Source organism: Eleutherodactylus coqui, chromosome 11 (assembly GCF_035609145.1).
Source record: "Eleutherodactylus coqui strain aEleCoq1 chromosome 11, aEleCoq1.hap1, whole genome shotgun sequence".
Classification (NCBI taxonomy): Eukaryota; Metazoa; Chordata; class Amphibia; order Anura; family Eleutherodactylidae; genus Eleutherodactylus; species Eleutherodactylus coqui.
In genome coordinates, this window is record NC_089847.1 from 112,552,225 (window position 1) to 112,573,069 (window position 20,845).

The following is a 20,845-nucleotide window of genomic DNA, read 5'->3' on the forward strand; positions in this document are numbered from 1 at the left end:
TCTGCTGTCGAAACCTCTCTGGCGCACACACTCTGGCTTTAGCCAGCAGAGGGCACTGTTGTATAACAGCAAAAAGAGAAAGCCTTTTAGGAAACCCTGAATGCAAAATTGGATTGGAAAGGGTTAATACATGGTTATGGCCATCTCCAGAATCAGCTCTGTGTGATACAGTACAAAGCCCCAGCATAGATGTAGAATAAAAATGGTTTTCTGAGACTTTACTATTGATGGCCTGTCCCCATGATAGGTCATATCGCTCAACTGAATGATGGGAATGATGTACAAAGAGTCAGATATTTGGGTGATAGAACATTGGAAGCAATTTGTAGGATCAAACTATGGATTAGATTTGTCTGTCGTTACAACCCCACAAAGGTTGAAGTCTGATTTTCCTAAACGGGATGCCCATACCTCCCAAGTGTTTCTCCTTTGGAGGAACAGTCCCTATTTTTGACCCAAGTCCCGTTGTCCCTCTTGTGGCTCTTAAATGTCCTTTCTGACCTTGGAAATATGTATCAATAATATGTAACAAATCGGAGACCCCGATTTGCATATTATTACTTCATATGCAATTTGGATCATAAAAATGTCTATATTCTGAAATCTGTATGCTAATGTTTAAAATAAAAGCATCCAAGTGTATAGAAATGGATGGAGAATGAATCTGTCAACTATAAATGGCCTCTTTGACCTTCCAGAGTTGGGCGGTATGGATGGCTATAATGAGTAGTTAAGATGCCAATGCCTTCAATTAATAGCTTTATGGAAATATACATTGAAGCCCAAAGACAGAGATGACAAAAGAGGAAAAGATTCAAATGCATGGGGAGGTATATGTGCCCATTCGGTGCAGCCTGGTCGTCTTCTGGCTGTGATAACTACGATTTTATCAGTCTGCTGGCAGCAGTTGTGCCCAGTTTATTGGCTGTGAAGCCGCTCAGATTATGAGCTATAACCTGCTTTAGTCTGTCAAGGTTAGTGAGAATATACGATGGTAGTGTCTAGGAATGACTTGGCCCCGAACAATAGCAGTAAATAATCGTCCCGTGTGTCCAGAGTATTTAGACTTAGAAAATCCACTAAATCAGGGAATTCTTGCTTGTGCAAATGGCATCTATGACAATTTAAATGTATGGCTATTAGGCTTGCTGCAAGCTTTTATATATATATATATATATATATATATATATATATATATATATATATATATATATATATATATATATTTTTTTTTTTTTTTAAATATATATATATATCTGACCTGCATTGCAAATCACCATAGTATATATATATATATATATATATATATATATATATATACTGCATCTTTAAATGGGCTATTCCCATTAAAGACCTTTATTCCCTAATCACAGGATAGGCGATACATTTCTCATCACTGGGGGTCTGATGACTGAAGCCCCCAGCAATCTCAAGAATGTTGCACCCCGAATACTATATGTAAATAGAGCTGCTATGCGCACGCTGAACAGCTGCTCCATTAACTTCTATGGAACGGAATTAGATTACAAAGCACATCGATCTCCCTCCACCCTTGAGAAGTGAATGGAGTGGTGGTTGAGGAGCAGTTTCAGGATTGCTGTGGGTCCCAGCGGTCAGACCAACAGCTACCGAATATCCCTGTTGATAGGGGGTAAATATTTTTAGTGGAAAAGCCCTTTAATTACTGCAGAGCCTGTCTAATAGTTACGCTGGACAGTCTAAGGATACGCCAATTATATCACAGTGGTCATGTTGGATGACAAATTTGTCACATCTTCAGATACTTTTGTCTAGTTTTACACCACTTATTAGCTGGTTTACTTCACGTCCAAATTTTAGGAATATTGCTGAATCGCAGACCATGCCCCTTTCACACTAAGCCACTCCCAATTGTCTAATAAAGCTTAAAAAGTTTCTAAAACACATAGTAAGTTCAGTACAGGGCATGTACACCATTTGTTTTCCCCCCACAAATTAAGTCCTAATTCTGACGCATTGAGGTTAGTAAATCTTCCCCAATGTGTTTGTATAAGAGACTAGTATGTATTCATCCTAGCTGGAATATCTAGTATAAAATACATTTTCTGCTTAAAGGGAAATCCACTTCTGCACTCTTTTTTTTTATGCAAGTAGGTCCCAAATTCTATGGTAATTAGTAACGTTCATAAAAACGTCTAGCAATTGTAGAAATAGAGCTCCAAATCCTTGTCATAGAGTGAAATGCTAAAATTCGGACTGCCTACAGCCACCACTAGAGGGTGCTTAATAAAACTCATACAACACCTTTAAGTGATATTACCATTCAAGCTAGGAGCATAGCCACACCAGAATAGTCCAGTACATAACTACTGTATCAGAACCAAGCTCATAACATAAATACAGCACCAGATCAAGCTCAGTATTTAGATACAATGCCAGAACCAAACTCATAACATAAATACAGCACCAGAACATAACTGCAGAACCAAAACTAAGCTCAGTACATAAATGCAATCCCAGAACCAAAGTTGTAACATAAATACAGCACTAGAACCAAGCTTAGTACATTGATACAATACCAGAACTAAGCTCATAACATAAATGCAGTCACAGAAGTAAGTAATCGTGTAGCGGGGTGCCAGTGGGTTGACAGCGGCGCCTCAGAACATCAGAGGAGAAGAGACAGAGACAGGAGGAGGATGATTCATGTAGCTCCATAAGACGCTATCACACGGGGGAAGCAAATCATCCACGTAGGCGGACCTAAATCACCCCCAATCTACATCCACTTGGTCTGCCCATTCAACAAGCTGGTGAGCGGGGCATTGGCCCCGTGCGACTACATGGGTCACGTATAACTAAGGCCGGCCATGAATTTAATATTCTAAGTTGCAGTCTGTTCCAGCTCTTACTCCTGTCAACAAGTTATTATGCAAGTAGTTACATCACATCCTTTTCTTAAGTGCACTAATAGGACAATGAATAGACCGCGGTCTTAAATATCACCTCCACGAGTCAGGAATGAAGCATAGCAAATAGAATTACAGTTTTTAAATTGGTCTGACCTTTGATGAAAAGCACAGGACTGAGGATGGAGTTGGCCTTGCCTAGCGCCGCACCACTGCTGTGCCGTATTGTGTCCGGATCTTTCTTCTCTGCCTATTAAAAATACTCACACTGACTACTGCTGTAACCCTCTAAATATAACATTTCCTTTAATCCATATAAATCTGTTTTAAAGGCTATTTTCTTCCTACTTCAGATGTTAAAAAATGTTCCTTTGCAGCAGGGGAGCGGGTCTTGTGGTGTTTTGTAATGTGAAGAACCCCAAGTTGCCGAATTCTGCTACCAGCTGACATTCTATCTTTGCACCCCTCTTGGTCATAGCTCATAATTTCGCAATACATTTAGGTACATTTTGGTTGCTGTGATGATGAACTAGTAATAACTCACTTGGACTCCTTGTTCCGTAGTGCCAATAAGTGATGAAGAGGAGGGGAATATTCGCTTTGATAAAAATAAAATGATTTCCGACCCGTTTGACTCATCTTCTGGCTCAGTGCAACTCATTGCCATAAAACCGGTGTCCATACCACCTGCTCTTACCGTCTCGGAACGAAATCAGGAGATGTCGATCATTAATGGCGAGGTAAGGCATATTTTAACTGGTTACTATACATACATATTAAAGGGATCACTTCTCACTCTGAGTACATCGTGGAGAGTGCTAAGGCTACGGGGAATGGGGCCAGCATTACCAATGTTCATTTTTTGAGGGACCTTACAGCAGCTACAAAGGCCACCTTCATGGTTAGCATGCCCTCACCCTAATCTAAAGGGATGTGTCCTGGCAAGAGGTGCCAATAAAACCTAGTTAGGCCTCGTAAACTCAGCAGAGCCATGGGGCATTGTACGAGAGGGTAAGTAATAGGTTTGGGACTTGAGTGAGGAGAACCAGATTGAGTTCCACTAGTGAGGCCATGGTCCCTTTCTTCTGCAGTGAGTGACTTATGACCTGGTTCTGGCCACATCGGTTTGGGGGAGGGCGGGGTCTTGAAATATGCCTAATTAGTAGCCATTTTTTTTAATTCTATACGAATCCAACCATAAAAACCTTAGTGACCATGTGAATTGGAGGCATATGGTGGTATAGTAGGGAAGTCTATGGGCATTACATATTCATACAAATGGCTGTGGAGTGCTGTAGTATGGGCATGTCCCTGAGCCCCTACCCTGATAACGTACTATTGCCTGCAGAATACATGTATTTTTCATCATTGCAGTGAATACAGGTTGAGGATGCAGTCCGCTTCATGTTTGTACAGTATAGTGTTTTGTCTACCCGAAAACACACAGCGTGCCTGCATTGCCTGACTCACTAATTAATGGCGTTATCCCTAAAATAGCTCATTACACATTGTGTGCAGATGTTTCCCTCTAACTGCATGCACGCCTCCTATCCATTATATGCGACACATCAGTGTAGCACTATGAGGTCCTGATTTCAGACTGTCGGGAAAGGGGCTTGAACTTTTAAGTACAGGGCTGCAAAAAGTTTGGTGGAGGCTGCTAGACAGTCCGAGTCCACTCTTAGGCTAGTTTCACACGGGCGATCTTTTTTCCTGTGATTTTTGAGCATTTTTCTCGCAAAAGCATTGCTGCCACTCACAATTCTTTTCGCGCCTTTTTGTCGCACGATTTTTCAGCAAAAGTCAATAGGACTTGCTCATGTTAAAATCACATCGCACACGTTTGCTGCGTTGCAATGCGATAAAAAGGAGGCTCCATATAGGAACATGGGCGATAAAAAAAGGCAAAGCGCAGAAAGATAGAGCGAGCTGCAGTTTTTTGCTCTCGCAACATCGCATGAGTGAAAACATCACTAACAGGAAGGAAATCATTGTAAATCATTACTTTCATAATCTGCATTTTTAGTGACTGTTCGGGCGAAAAACGCACGATTTTCTCGCCCGCGTGAAACCACTCTTAGGCTAGCTTCACACAGGGGAGCACGATATCGGGACGGGAATCACGGGCAGATATTGCACTCGCCAACATGTGAATTCCCTGCTAATGCGAGGCGTTTTTATGTCAAAATCGCCCCGCATTACTTCGGAGAAGTCGTGATCCTCCAGTCAGCTGCGGCGGAGGACTGCAGAGTTTCTCCAACGGCTTTCAATGGGGAAACCTCGCATTGTACCGTGCACACTTAACACACGGTGCGATGCTGCCGCCAGCCCCACTGGAAGCAATGGGCAGTGCGATGCGAGAACATGCAAAAAGATAGAACTGCTGCGAATTTTTTTCTGATGCAGGAAAACAGTTCTTGCGCGATTTTCTCACCCGTGTGAAGGCGGCCTCAGGGTGGTTTCATGCATAGTATTGGAAAGAAAAAACACCATTTTTTGTGGTAGATTTTCATGCATTCTACTTCTTCTTCCTGCTGGATCCACTTCTGGCTTTGACCTAAAAAACTGCATCAAAAACTGCGGTGTGTGAAGGCACCATAAGAGGGTTGTATCTCCATAAATGGGCACCATCCTTAAAGTTCTATTCACCCCGCAGGTAAATAAAGCGCTCAAACAGAAATCGGACATAGAACACTATCGCAACAAGCTACGTCTGAAAGCCAAGAGGAAAGGCTACTATGACTTCCCTCCAATAGAAAGCAAGTCACTCAATGACCGGAAGAGGAAAGCCTATTCCAAAACTCAGATGGAGATCAACAATGCGCTGGATGCCGGGACAGATACTTCTTCTCCATTTGCGGAGCCTAAGAACAGGTACAACATCTTACAGCTAAATCTTATGGCTAATATCATGTATCTATCTAAGCAAATGTCACTTCTTCCAAGAAAACACATGGGATCAGTTCTTAAAAATATTATATTAGTTGCCAAAATGTTTTCACCATGTATTAGTGGAATTTTAAGAACAAATTGATAGAATTGTGACTCGTTTCCATGCAATTGAACTGAAGAGCATCAAAATATATAGTCATATACATAATTTGAAGTTTCTGGACCCAAAAACAGGACTATGAGTCTATGACCCCCCCCCCCCCCCCACACACACACACACCAACACCATCATGTGCCTCTTATATTACTAGTGTCTTTTTAAGTGGCAGAAGGGATTTTCCGCATTCTTTAGTTCCAGGACCCAGGCACAACTGTTACTTCTACTCCTCTATATAGCTACAGCCCTGGATATTGTTTCTGTTAAAGTTGTATACATAAGAATTAATTAATGATAGTGTTGCCATGGAAACTAGGAAAGGGATGACAAATATTGACATAGATGTAGATATGTGATAAGTCTGAGCAAACACCATTAGGGGCCCCATATTGATTATTGCTTCACACTTCCTTCACTTCCATGTATGTTCCAGGTATTATAATTTGCAACGAAACCTGTTTAGAAGACATTTTAGAAAGTACTGATAGTTTCTTAACTGGTTAATCTTGTAAAATATTGTTATTTAAATCGTACCTAACTTTTCGGAATAAGCTGAATAACACTATTTCTGGCTGTTATAACTTGTATCCTGCATTTTTCACCATTTTCCCCTCTACATGGTGTATATTTGATTCTCAGTTCTCTCAGGACTGGTGGAAGGAGCCTGGCTGATATGCTATGTGTATTATAGACTGTGCAGAGAAACTTTGATTCTGCTCTCTAACTGTCTATAACACACACAGAGAAATAACATTATCATGTAGGACAGTGTACAGCAGGACTGAGCAGTGTAGATGTTAATATTTGGCAGCAGATAACTCACCATTAGCCCACATATATGTGTGAATGCCTCTCCCTCAGCCTACTCTTGCCTCCTCTCCTCTCATGACTCATTCCCCTCCTTACTGTTCGGTTGTAGTGTGCTCTCCAGTAACACACTTGACTGCAGACAGTTAGTTAAGAAGAAGGGAGACCCCTAGTGGCCAGTACTTTAGATGGATTTTTCAGCATAAAAGCACTATTTTAGGTAAATAAAGTAGTCTGCAGTTTTGCTAATTATCACACTGGCTATTATATAAATACAAGTTTTTTGAAAAGTAAGTAGACATTTAAGGTGAAATTTAGAGTTGAAATAACTATTTTTTAATATAATGGACCCATTTGGATTAAATAGGCATACACTAAGTCCTGCTGTTTAAGATACTCTTCAGTGCTTGTAGGGGTAGTAGGGTGGGAAGTCTTGAAAAGTTAACCTCTGCTGTGCATTTCAGAGAAAGGAGGTGCAGTTGCTAAAGCCATGTCCTTGCAGAATACTGCAAAGTCATGTAGTTGCAGAATACTGCCGTCATTACTCTTCTTCTCTCAATTCTCTCAATGCCGATCCATTTGAAGTTCTGATACCAATCGCTGGCATTGATGTATAGGGGTCCATTTACAACATATAGTTTGAACAAGCGAACGATGTCAGAGGTTATTGTTTGTCATTTGATGGTTGCCTGCATTTACACTGAATGATTCATTCATTTTTGCTCATTTGTACGATGTTTTGACCGAAAATCTATCTGTGTAAAAGGGCCTTAAGGGAAATCATCTATAAGAAAGCACAGAGCCCTTTAGTGATAAGACATACAAACCTGCATGGGAGAGGATGGATGGTGATTAGAGATGAGCGAGCGTACTCGGTAAGGACAGATACTTGAGCGAGTATCGTCCTTACCGATTACCTGCCTGCTCGCCTGCAAAGATTCGGGTGCTGGTGGGGGGTACGGAGCGGTGGGGGAGAGCAGGGGGACGGGGGACGGGAGGGAGATGTCTCTCCCCCTCGCTCCCTCCTGCTCACTCCCACAACATAGCGCTCACCCCCGCCAGCACCCGAGTCTTCAGTCGAGTATCTGTCCTTACCGAGTATGCTCGCTCATCTCTAATGGTAATGCCAATAGCTGTAAAGCACTGTCTTACAGGGATGTGTTTTGGTAACCTGTTAAATCCGAGCTGGATGCAAAACACCTCTTCCAGATTAGATGTAATATATTGTCCTAAAGGATATATATATATATATATATATATATATATATATATATATATATATATAAATAATATATAACGCCGATAACACAATATATTTATAACAAAACCAAAAAGTGAGGAAATCTGACCCTAACCTATCTATATGACAAGACCCTACCTAAAAGCAGCGCACCTATCCTGATGAGGGCGGCCACACATTAGGAATCTGAGGCGACCCTGACTCTCCCTAGTTGGTAACAAAGTTAATAAATTCATCACAGTATATGCAAAGATAGACAAACACAAATGAACCAGATGTTACACAAATGCATGGACATCTAATAGTCAGGAGATAGATGTAATAACACCCCAGATAGCACTTAAAGCCGAACAGACTTATCTGAACTGGAACAGGACAAGAGCTGCCGACTTAACCGGAAGCACCTTCAAACAAGAAGTATAGTCGGCATCCTCTACGAGGAAGAGCCAGAATAAATGGCCTCCCAGCCAACCAATCCAACCCCACACTAGCAGACAAGTGCTCATGGCGGCGTCCAGCGCCGAAATGACACAGAGTATGTGCTGGCTTGTGAATCACGTGAACCTGGGCTGACTAAGTGATGTCACCCTGGTTCCGATCCGACATGGGCGGCGAGCCATAACACAACTTTTGGCAACTACTACTACGCGGTTCACAGAAGCGGCTTTTTCATGCCTTATGGACCTAATATCTTAAAACTGATTAACTAATACTATGGGACAATTATCTAATCCAGTGGGACCTATGTATATGTATTCACCGCAAGTGGGTATTGTTTCGAAAAAGTTTTTTTTTCAGTCTGGTGTTTCCCTTTAAGAGGAAGCCAGCAGCAATCATTTCTCCATTATTTTATTATGAATGGGACATTACAGTGCCAAAATTGTAAAAATGCATTGTGGATATATCAATGTCCCTATGACATTCCACTAATACACTGAAACAAATCATCTGCGTGGCTGTGTTTATTAAGAATATTGCAGGCAGTAAAATGAGTTAAAAGCGACTGGTTACTTGTTATTTAATGGTAAATAGATGCATTTTGTCAAGGTTGACCGATGACTAAGAATTAGAGGCAGCGGCAGAAAAGAATGTGTAATGAATTAGCAGAATACTTGTACTCCGGATGGAATTGTATTATTCACCCATTGCGGCTCTGCAATGACTATAGAAGCTAATGAGAAGCTATTAAAACGTGTAAATCACCCACTACGAGTACCAAGGGTGGAAAAATAGGAACTTGGCAGTGAACTGTGTTTGGCAGGGATGGGAACGATGAAGAGGCAGTGCCACAGCGAAGCGCAAAACTTATATATGCATCCGAGATGATGCGTCTTATCCTTGTTTCCATAGAACTAGATGCCAGATGATACGACCGCTACATAAAGCCTAACTAGTAGTGCAAACAGTCTAATTGGGCTAATGAGAAACCTCCTAGAGATAGTATTAGAGATTGCGTTACTTCCATTTTTGATCCTCAGCAATTAGGTCAGTGGTGAACACAGGGGACGTGTTATAAGCCGTGTTATCAGTGAGCTTACATCAAAGCTTTGTGGTGCATCTGGAGGGAAAGTTTGATTTATTATACAAGTAATTTATTATTCATACTGTATAGCAATATGTGTCCACCAGGTCAGCAAATAGTTTTGAGCTTTTAACCCCTAAAAGTGTATCGGCACATTCAGTTGACTTTTCAGAACAAGCTGTCAGGTGTGTACATGACGTATAATGCTATATCTGGCCATTATATGACTTGTATCCTGCAGTTTTCACCAGTTTTCTCCCTCTGCAGGCTGTTTCTTTAATTTTCAGCTAGCTCTAGCAGCCAGGTCTGTGTGAGTTACTTCCTCTCCCTTCCTTCTTCTCCCCCCTTCACTCTGCTTTCCATGGATTTCCATGGGCAGCATGAGTCGTCAGTCTCCTCCACTTCCTATTCTCCGTCTTGTGGACAGCAAATTAGGAGGAAAGGAGATCCCTAGTGGCCAGAACTGTAAAGGCATTTTTTTTCACAAAAATTTTTATTTTAGTCGCCCTGCAGTATCAAACTGGGCCACTGATTTGTTTACAGCGTTATCTGCTTTCAGCGCTGACCACATTGACAGCGGTGTCGGGAATCAGCTGATTGGCTAGGATCCTGAGTGGGAACACCTGCTGATCAACTATTGATCACTTATCCTGAGGCCTTGGGTCTTCAATAGAAAAAATGGCCAAAGTCCCGAACAACCCCATTTAATCCATTTAGGGGCATCCCTGGAAAAGCTCCGGGGCTTGCTGCACTGACCATGCAGTTAAACCCCGGAAGATTTCTGTGGACAGCTCTAGTGCTGAAATGTGCAGAGCACTGAGCTGTCAACTGAAATCTTCCAGGGTTTTTTTTTTTTTTCCAAAATTGCTATAATGTTTTCTTTCATTACAAAATAATGTTGCAATGTGATTGTTGCATTCCTTAATAAATACTTGCGAGATTAATTTGCATTGTTGACTCACTTAAAAAACCTGCCCTGTGAGGCATGACATTATAATAGTAACCCTGCCACTGAAGGGGTTAAGGGTGCTTTTATATGGGGCAGAAATATTCTGCATTCTGTACCCAAATCCACAGTTTATTCCACCGCTGCAAATTCTGCACCAAAACCATCAAGTCTCATTTTGGATTTTGACGCAGATTTGCAGACTGATTTAAGCCATTTCAATTCCACATCAAAATCCACATGGAGAGGTGCGGATTGTGATGCAGAATCCGGGTGCAGAATGAGGAATAATTCATTTGTCTGAAAGCACCGCAAGGCAGGGGCGTAACTAAAGGCTCAAGGGCCCTGGTGGAAAAGATGAGCAGCCGCCCCCCTCTATCTGTATCTGTACCCGTACCCATACCTAAAGCATGCTGCACAGAGGCATAACTTGAAGCTTCTGGGCCCCAATGCAAAACCTGTAACAGGGCCCCCAACTATAATGCTTTATTCATAGTACTGGGCTCCCTATATGGAGAACAGAGGCCTTATGGGCCCCCTAAGGCTCCTGGGCCTGGGTGCAACCGCATCCCCTGCATCCTCTATAGTTACGCCCCTGCCACAAGGGTACAAGGAGAGAAAGTGTTCTCCAGCAATCCCACATACACTGTCAGCAACGGCTGAGTTAATTCGGTGACTCAGTAAGCAGATTCCTGGTATCACAGTGCATTCCCTCTTGCAGTAAATAATTTATGGCTTGAGGGTGGCGGCTGTACATAAAGGTTTAGCAGTCGAGCAACAAGAGTCTTATGATTGACAGGTGAGGAGCATACTGACGCTGCCTCCTGAGTGATGATGATGGCATTGAGATGTTCCTCTTATCTCATGATGGAGTCACCTTGAAAAGTTTTGTGCAGATATTCAAGCTGGATTTATATAGTTGGTATTTGCTTTCCCTTCAAGTAAAACACAAAATGAAACAGCGCTCCGTTGTTTAAAACTTCAATAAGGAGAAAAAGGAAGTGATAGATTGACTCACCTGGTGCCAGGTGGGACACACCTTACCCAAGGTGACCCACGGACACCTGACATCCAAAATGCATAGAAAACAGGGATTATTCTTTGGTGCACTGTGAATACTTGTGAAGGCCTCTGAACTCACCCGTTTTGGCATGAGTGGACAACTGTTGGAAGCCTCCCGACTTTTCCACGACAGATAATGTTGAGAGAAAGAAGGATTGACCAGTATTTTACATTTCAAAGCCCAATCCTTTTGTTCTTCCTGGAGATAAGCTGCCATTATAGCTGTCAGGTTGCAACTTTCTCCACACCCTCTACGAAAAACATATGAATACCCAGCTGAACTGAGTGCTCATACGTATGGGGAAGTCAGAAGAGATAGCCGTTTGCCCAACGCTCATTTGACCAAGAGCTGTTAAAGGTGTACGGGCAGCTTGTAGTTTTGATAAGTGAACATCTTATAGGCAATCAGATCATGGGAGTAAGCACAGCAGTGAAGAGGGTGGGGATAGCCCTCAGGCAGGCACCTCTCTAGAATCACCATGGGGAATACCGTGGAGCTGACCAGCTCCTCTTTTCAGAGTACCACTGGGAAATGTTTGAAGAAGGCCTCAGGCCCGTCTCGAAACTCTGCAGTGGGTTGGCACATATGTAGTACCCCAGAGTTGGGGTCCCACAGCAGTGCTATTGCAACCTCATGTGTGTATATGTATTTGTAAATGCGTGAAATTATATGTGTATGACTTTAAATGTGTTAATTAGATGTGTTTATGCTACCTAACACTGCATGATTGTGCATAAGACACCGTAACCTACTCTCACACCTGTAGTCACCCCTAGCAAGCCTGGGATTGGATAGACAGTTTTCCCCAAGCTCAGTATTGATGGACAGGATAGATATAAAAGGTAGAGAGTGGGCAGGGTTAGCCAGTCTAGTCCAGAGAAACCTAAAATAGAGACTGGGGAGGAACCAGGCAAACATCTACGATAGCCAGTGCAGTGGGGAGCTAAACATCTAAAGTGTGAGTATGAAATCAAGTTTATGCTAGAGTGTCCGTAGGAGATAGGAACAGAAACAAGCAGTGTTAAGCCCGCAAGCAAGTCACCGATTAACCCTTTACAGTCCAAGTCAGCTAAATGAATCTACAGGGAATGATGCATGTGGATTCTGTGATTCAAATAATGCCAGCGTGATGAGAATAGTGTAACTACTATGTGGACAAAGAACTCGCCTAATAAAGTTGGAATTGTTTTTCATCTAAAGTCTGCTTCCTGAAGTGCTTCCCACCACCTACAACAACTGCACAGAGGTACCACATGACACAACAGGAAAGCAAGGACTACTACCGCCATTATTGTTTAGTTATCCACTTTTTATATTTATTATTTTTGTCTGGAATGGGTCCCTACCCATATATGGATTGGCGTCATGACAAACTACCATCTTCCCTTACCCGACTCCGTAGGTAGCAGCCTATAACAGCTGCCTATCATTTATTTATTATTTTTACCACTGGGGTAGTCAGACCATAGATCAGCATTTTTCTACTCTGCCAGGAGGAGCAGCAGTGCCACCGTGACTACCATCTCATTGCCCCTCGCTGATTCATACCTTCTACGTCTGGGTGGCTATACATACCCTTGGACAGACCATATTTTCTCTTGCTAAAACAGAACTTTATTAACACACAACTTCAGTATCACTTCCTCATATGCTTAGTTCTTCAAGGGACAGTCAAAAATGTGCACCACTCCTGCCAACACCCTGACAGTACCAGACATTACTCCTTAAGGACCAAATAAATTTACAGCGCTTGTTCCTGGGCTTTAATCCCAGCTGATAGTTAAAATACAGCACGGGATTAAAGCTCCTGCAATCTAGCTGGAGCAGGATGAGTCCGTGGCTGTTAATCACAGCCGAGGACCCGGAGGAGAAGCCGGAAGCACTTTTTAAGTAGGAGATGAGTGAGTGTTCTCATCTTGTGGGAGGCCCTGGCTTGTCCTACTTTCATGTGAGCATTGGACTGCAAGTGACAAGGGCAATGTAATGGTGAGAGCAGGGGCGTAACTATAGAGGGTGCAGGGGATGCGGTTGCACCCGGGGCCAGGAACCTCAGGGGGCTCATAAGGCCTCTCTTCTCCATATAGGGAGCCCAGTACTATGAATAAAGCATTATAGTTGGGGGCCCTGTTACAGGTTTTGCGTTGGGGCCCAGAAGCTTCAAGTTATGTCTCTGTGCAGCATGGTTTAGATATGGGTACAGGTACAGATAGAGGGGGGGCCCCAGCTCAGCTTTTACATCAGGGCCCCTGAGTCTTTACTTACGCCCCTGGGTGAGAGAAAAGCAAAATGGGCATACAGCAGGCAGCAAGGAGAACAATACATTGGTGCTAGAGATGAGGGATATTTGAGAATTTTCCCTGTTGGCATTTTGCAGATGGGTAAAATCCAGATCCAGAGTGGTGATACTAAAAGACAATGAAAGTAGAAATATGAATCTATGCTCCAGCATTCTGCCTCCACTTAACCTATATGGCGCTAATGCAATTCCATAACGAGACTATCAGCAAAACGCCATAAAAGCAAATCAGGAAAATCCTGTGTTATTTTTAGGATTTCTTTAAAACTACATTAAAATAGTAAATTCCATAGGTTGAACAATAGCTTTATTGTAAGATTATCTACAGGTAGAATCGTGATTTTTGCACTAATGGATTCTCGTCTTTGTTGTTCCCTTTTACTCTTGCATTTTCCATTGTCCAGATTTCAGTTTCTGTGACAAAAGGCAGGCAGCTGTCCGGGAGCTATATAGCCGCCAGTGTAGAGTGAAATATAGCTAATTAACCCGTCAATAAGAATTAATATAGTCACATAGAGAGAGAACTGTGTGACGCTTTTCAGAAACGGCAGCGAGGTTATTTAAAATTACAGCCGGCTCATAGGAGGGCTTAGTTATTTAACACGTCAAGGAGATTTCTTGACAATGTAAAGGAATCAATACTTGGTCAATGCAAATAAGGGAGATGGAATAAATCCTCCACAGTGCCGCCTATTGAAAGGCAGCATTCCTTCAAGCCAAAGTCAGACTTTTTATACAAGCCTTGTTACATCCCAGTCATTGTAACTAGGCTTGTATAAAAAGTCTGACTTTGGCTTGAAGGAATGCTGCCTTTCAATAGGTGGCACTGTGGAGGGTTTCTTCCATCTCCCTTATTTGCATATTACCCAGAGGAGCGTGCATGGCTATTTGAGTCTCCTCACTTAGTTTATAGTATAGTTGCTCTCCCTAAGGAGAAAAGATAGCGTTTCTGACCTGAGTCAATACAGGGACTTTTAGCCAATGTAAGATACATACTGGCATAAAGCAAATCTTTTTTCATGTTCTTTTGGGTCCTTCTAGTTAAAAAATCCTCCACTGATTAATTTCCTAATATATCTTTATATTCGTGGAAGCTCCAATTTGCCCTGCATAGACACAAAATTAAAGGGGTTGTCTGGTTACAAAGTCATATTTGAAAATTAGTGCCAAATGTCTGAAAACAATGAAAGTCAGGGTACTCACCCATCCTCAGCCCCAGTGATCCAACACTGCAGCCATGCAATTCCTCCAGTCTCTACTGACAGTGGAAGTCAAGTAACCGCTGCGTGCCAATCAGAGGCCGCAGCATCACCATGATCCTAGCATCATGGCATCCAGGATATGAGTGCTGATACTAGGAGAATGGGTGGCGACGCTGCAGCTTCTGATTGGTAGGCAGCGGTCACCTGGCTTCCTCTATCAACAGAGACTTTAAAAATTGTGGAGCTGCAGTGCTGGATTGTTGGGGCTGAGAACACGTAAATAAATACAGGACCAGAACCAAACTCATAGCGTAAATATAGGATGAACCAACCTTAGTACATAAATCCAATACCAGAACCATTCTTATACCCTAAATGTAACCCCCAAATGAAGTTCAGTGCATAAATGCAGCACCAAAACAAACTTATAACATAAGTTTAGCACAAGAGCCAAGCTTATAACATAAATATAACACCAATACAAAGCTCGTAACATAAATACAGCACCAAAACCAAGCTCATAACATAAATACAGCACCAGGACCAAGCTCATAACCTAAATACAGCACCAGAACCAAACTCATAACATGAATACAGGATGAACCAACCTTAGTACATAGATCCAATTCCAGAAAAATTCTCATAACATAAATGCAACCCCCAAATCAAGTTCAGTACATAAATGCAGCCCCAGAACAAACTTATAACATAAGTACAGCACAAGAACCAAGCTCATAACAAAAATACAGCACCAAAAACAAGCTTAAAAAATCGATACAGCACCAGAACCAAGCTTTTTACATTAAAGGAGATGTCCCGAGGCAGCAAGTGGGTCTATACACTTCTGTATGGCCATAATAATGCACTTTGTAATGTACATTGTGCATTAATTATGAGCCATACAGAAGTTATAAAAAGTTTTTTACTTACCTGCTCCGTTGCTAGCGTCCTCGTCTCCATGGAGCCGACTAATTTTTGGCCTCCGATGGCCAAATTAGCCGCGCTTGCGCAGTCCGGGTCTTCTGCAGTCTTCTATGGGGCTCCGTGTAGCTCCGTGTAGCTCCGCCCCGTCACGTGCCGATTCCAGCCAATCAGGAGGCTGGAATCGGCAGTGGACCGCACAGAAGAGCTGCGGTCCACGGAGGAAGAGGCCATCTTCAGCGGTGAGTAGAGAAGTCACCGGAGCGCGGGGATTAAGGTAAGCGCTCCGGTGAGCTTTCTTTACCTCCCTGCATCGGGGTTGTCTCGCGCCGAACGGGGGGGGGGTTGAAAAAAAAAAAAACCCGTTTCGGCGCGGGACAACCCCTTTAATATAGCACCAGAACCAAGCTCAGTGCATAAATACAGCATCAGAATCAATCTTGTAACATAAATACAGGATGAACCACTGTGAAGGGTGGGGAAATTTAACTTTGGAAGTTTGTGTTGGACTTTTCATACATACTGAATCTGTATTTGTTTGTACTGCATATACACACCTCAACATTGAAATTGCAACACCTAGAAGGAAAAGTCCTAAGGTTATGCAAATCAAGGAAGTTGAAGGTTTTGCTAAGATATGCAAAGGATCACATTTTCAAGCACCTAGCTTCAGTCTGTGGCATGTGGGAGGGGCTTCAATAGTATCAAAGCCAAATTGAAAGCAAGTTTTTTTCAACCGCATGAAACCTCAAAAATTGCATACAGTCCTGGGGTAGGATATTGCATTGTTTCCTGGTCATTGGTGTGCCAGTTATCACGTCTTGTTGAAACTAAGAGGGACAGTATCCTAGAACTGAGAGACCTTGGTATATCAGTCTGGCAGCACTGTTCAACGTTGTGTGTCCCTATGGTTGGGAGAACAACGATGAACTTAAATGACAGCAAGAAGGGCACAGAGGCGAACCTCTGCACGGACGGATCATGAGATTAATTAGAGATTTCTTCTGTACTGTGAGTAAAATTGGACGTCACATCCCGAGCCGAGGGCGTCCAACACTGTCTACACAAGCCATCAGAAGGTGCTAGCACGAGATTGGGCTACGAGCCAGACGTCCAACAACAGGTCATCTGTTGATTTCACACCACCACTCTCAAAGGCCAGCATGGGTCACAGCGAAACAGCAGTGGAGGTTGGCATGGAGGTCTGTCCTCTTCAGCAATGAGTCCTGCTTTTGTCTGGGATGCAGTGATAACTGGAGATTGGTCTGGAGACCACGCCATGAAGAGGCCTTCATGAAGGAATCTCAAACCAGTCCTACTTCCAGGATTTTGATGTGAGGTAGCATAATGTCCATAGCCAGACCCTTCTAGCCTTCATTCCAGGTACACTAACAGCTCAGAGGTATCTCGATTTGGTCATGGAACCAGTGGTTCGGCTATTTCTCCAAAGTGTCCCAGGAGCCATTTTTCAACACAACAACACTTGCGAAACTGTGAGCAGCCTGTGAGGCCTAAACGTGCTACCATGACATGCAGCATCTCCGGACTTGTCTCCAAGCATATCTGGGACATCATTGGTCGGCAACTGTAAAGGTTACTGCCAGCAGCGCCTCTTGATGATTTGCATGCCCAAGTGCATTCAGCGTGGCAGAACATTCTTCAGACAACCATTAATAACCTCATTGATAGCATGCCAAGGCGAGTAAGTGCGTATAATCCTGTACGTGGCGCTCATACTCGATACTGAAGAAATGGAAATGTTTTTAATATTTTGTGTCCATTTTGCATATCATTAGCATATCTAGCGATTTCTATAAATGAGCGACTTTTCCTTTTGGCGTTCCAATTTCAATGTGGAGTGTATTCGATTTTTACTTCATTGACCGTTTACCGTTTTATATATAGGCAAAGCTCCATGAAGAACCATCCATATCGAAGTCGGCAGTCTCTTAATAGCCCAAGCCCAGGGGAAACTGAAATGGATCTTCTTGTGACCCGGGAAAGACCTAGGCGGGGAATTAGGAACAGCGGTTATGATGTGAGTTTAATACTGGAGATTTATTTTTTCTACGAAGTAAAATATATTGACTGTTGTGTTGCTGTATTAAAGTGTAAGAAAAATGAAAAAAATGAAGTAACTTTACATATAATCTCGATTAAAAAGCTTCTACCTTTTTGCGACAACATCTCCTATGCAAACATCTATTTCCATGTTTACAAACTACAAACATCCCCTGTGGAGTCTGATCCTGCAGTCATGCTCCTTCTCATCTGTCACTTACTTCTTGCTAACATAGCATCTGCTTGCAGGATCAGACTACACAGGTTTGTTTGTAGTCTGTAGCCATGGAAACACATAGATTTGCATAGAAGCGGTAGACACAAAATAGGAGATTTTTCAGTCAAGACTATTTGCAGGAATGTATTCCCTCTAGAGGAGAACAAATTAACTCAGAAATGGGCGAATGGAATTGTAAAATGCTTGATGGAAGACTTCATACAATTCATGGTCTTATATCATTAGTTCTGGCAGTTTTATGAGGGCCCTAGTGACAGAGAGGGTCCATAAGTTCTCTTTATTTCCCTCTATGAGAAAACTAGTACTATACATGATATGTGACCATTGGAGACCGATTTTGCACAAGGGTCCAGGAGCTTAAAAAATTGTCTATAAAAAAAGCGATTGTGCCATCCAAAAATGACCTATTGCTTAAATCACGTTTTTAACATATTTGTAACCATTTTTGTTGATTTTTTCCCCCCATATCTCTATGTATATTGCAAAAACATCTTAACATCTTGCAGCTCTCGCACTGACCACTAAGGCTGCCTGTCCACGAGTGTTATTGCATTGCGTTCCCCACGTCGATAATTCGGCCGCGGGGAATGCAGTGCACGCTTTCCATAGTATTGCTATGGAAAGCCCAGCCCCCCTGTCCAAGAGCGGAGAACCATAGCGATTCTCCACTCGCGGATGGCAAATTGCAGCATGCTGCGAATTGCTGCGATTCTCCGCTGTCAGTTAGGCTCACAAAATAATTGATTCTTACTTGGATGAAATTAAGGTACAAAAACCATAGTGTGCAATAGAGGACATTACAATACTCCTTACATCATTCACAAGATTATCTCAGTGATGTGACTTACATGACATCAGATGTGCCCTAGATGGAGTACAGTGTGCAGAGATGTCTATATTAATACTTCTCATTTAACCCCTTGAGTGGCACGCCCGGAAATTTTCCGGGACGAGCTCGACTGCTCATAGCGACATAGCCCGGAAGATTTCCGGGCTATGTATCACTATGGGAGCTGCAGAGCACAATGCCACAAGCTGTGACAGTGTGCTCTGCCTGCACAGACCCACATAGAGCAGTGCAGGACTTTGAAAAACCAGCAGAAGATATTGCCGATATGTCGGCAACCTCCTGCTTTGTTTACAGGTTGCCGACATATCGTATTGTCAGACATATTGTCAGAAGCAAGCCGATGGTCTCAGTGGCAGGGAGAGCTTGGTGCTTGGCTGTCAGAGGACAGCTAGGTACTAGCTCTTACAGCAGAGATCAGAGAAAACCTCCGATCTCTGCTGTGTTAACCCTATACATGCTGCAGTCTATGTGACTGCAGCATGTAAAGGGCTGTCACTGCAGCATGTAAAGGGACCATCGGACCCCCGGAATGTGATCAGGGGTCCTGATGGGTCCCTGTGGAAGTCCCCTAAAGGGACAAAAATAAAAAATAAAAAAGTAAAAAATTATTTAAAAAATTATAAAAACACTTGTCTCCCTTTACTTGGTAAAAAATCAAAAATCAAATGACACATGTGGTATCCGTGTGCGTCGTAATGACCCAGAGAAGGAAGTTCATGCATTATTTAACCCCTTAATGACATGGCCCCTTTTTTTCTTTTTTCCCCATTTCTTTTTTTCCTCCCCCCTGTTTAAAAAATCACTTGTCCCGCAAAAAACAAGCCCTCATATGGCCTGGTCAATGGAAAAATGAGAAAGTTATGGCTCTTGAGACGCAACTGCAAAATTAGTTGAAATTAAATGATTAGACCATTTTAAAAAACCTGCCCTGGTGGGCACGACAGGGTGGTAGGAAACCCGCCACTCAAGGGGTTAAGAGGTATATCAGAGTTCCATAGATACTACAGTTGAGCTTTACATCTACAGCTCATATGCAAAGCTATGTGTTTCCACGGTAACAGACGACAAACAAACCCTGTGTAGTCTGATTCTGCAGTTACATTCCCTTTCAGCTATCCTCTACTTCTTAACCCCTTAATGACGCAGACCTTCTTTATTTACCATTTTTGGTTTCTCCTTCTCCCCACTTTAAAAACAATTATAACTTTTCATTTTTCCGTCGCAATAACTGTATGAGGGCTTGTTTTTTGCGGTTGTATTTTTCTGTGCTACTATTTAATGTACAATATCATGCACTGAAAAACTTTAAAAAGTGGAATAAGATGAAAAATATGCAATTTCGCCATCTTTTGGGGAGACTTGTTTTTACAGCGTACACTCTGCTGCAAAAATGGCATCATAGCATTATTCTGTGGGTCAGAACGATTACTGCGATACCAAATATATGGGGATTTTTTTTGTATACTAATTTAAAAAAATTAAATATTATTTCAAAAAGTTATTCTTCTTGCCACCTTCTGACTAAAATAACTGTATATCTTTCCATGGATATAGTTGTGTGAGGGCTTGTTTTTTTTTTTCAGGAGAACCTGTGGTTTCTATTAATACATTTTGGAGCATATTCAACTTTTGATCGCTTTTTTTTATACATTTTTTCTTAGAGATTGGTGTGATCAATAAAACGCAGTTCTGACATTGAGTATTTTTTTCTGATGACGTTCACCCTTCCTGATTAACAATGCATTATTTTGGTAGATCTGAT

General features: G+C 42.3%; 1 protein-coding gene across 3 annotated transcripts in view; it reads left to right on the forward strand.

Annotated features, from left to right (window-relative positions):
- KIAA1549L (KIAA1549 like) overlaps positions 1–20,845 on the forward strand; it is a 155,807-nt gene that overhangs the window by 97,759 nt on the left and 37,203 nt on the right. For all 3 annotated transcript variants that reach the window (XM_066583263.1, XM_066583264.1, XM_066583265.1), the window contains 3 exons: positions 3,453–3,628; positions 5,545–5,762; positions 17,840–17,972. In XM_066583263.1, coding sequence (XP_066439360.1) covers positions 3,453–3,628; positions 5,545–5,762; positions 17,840–17,972 — 527 coding nt within the window. The remainder of the gene's footprint in view (positions 1–3,452; positions 3,629–5,544; positions 5,763–17,839; positions 17,973–20,845) is intronic.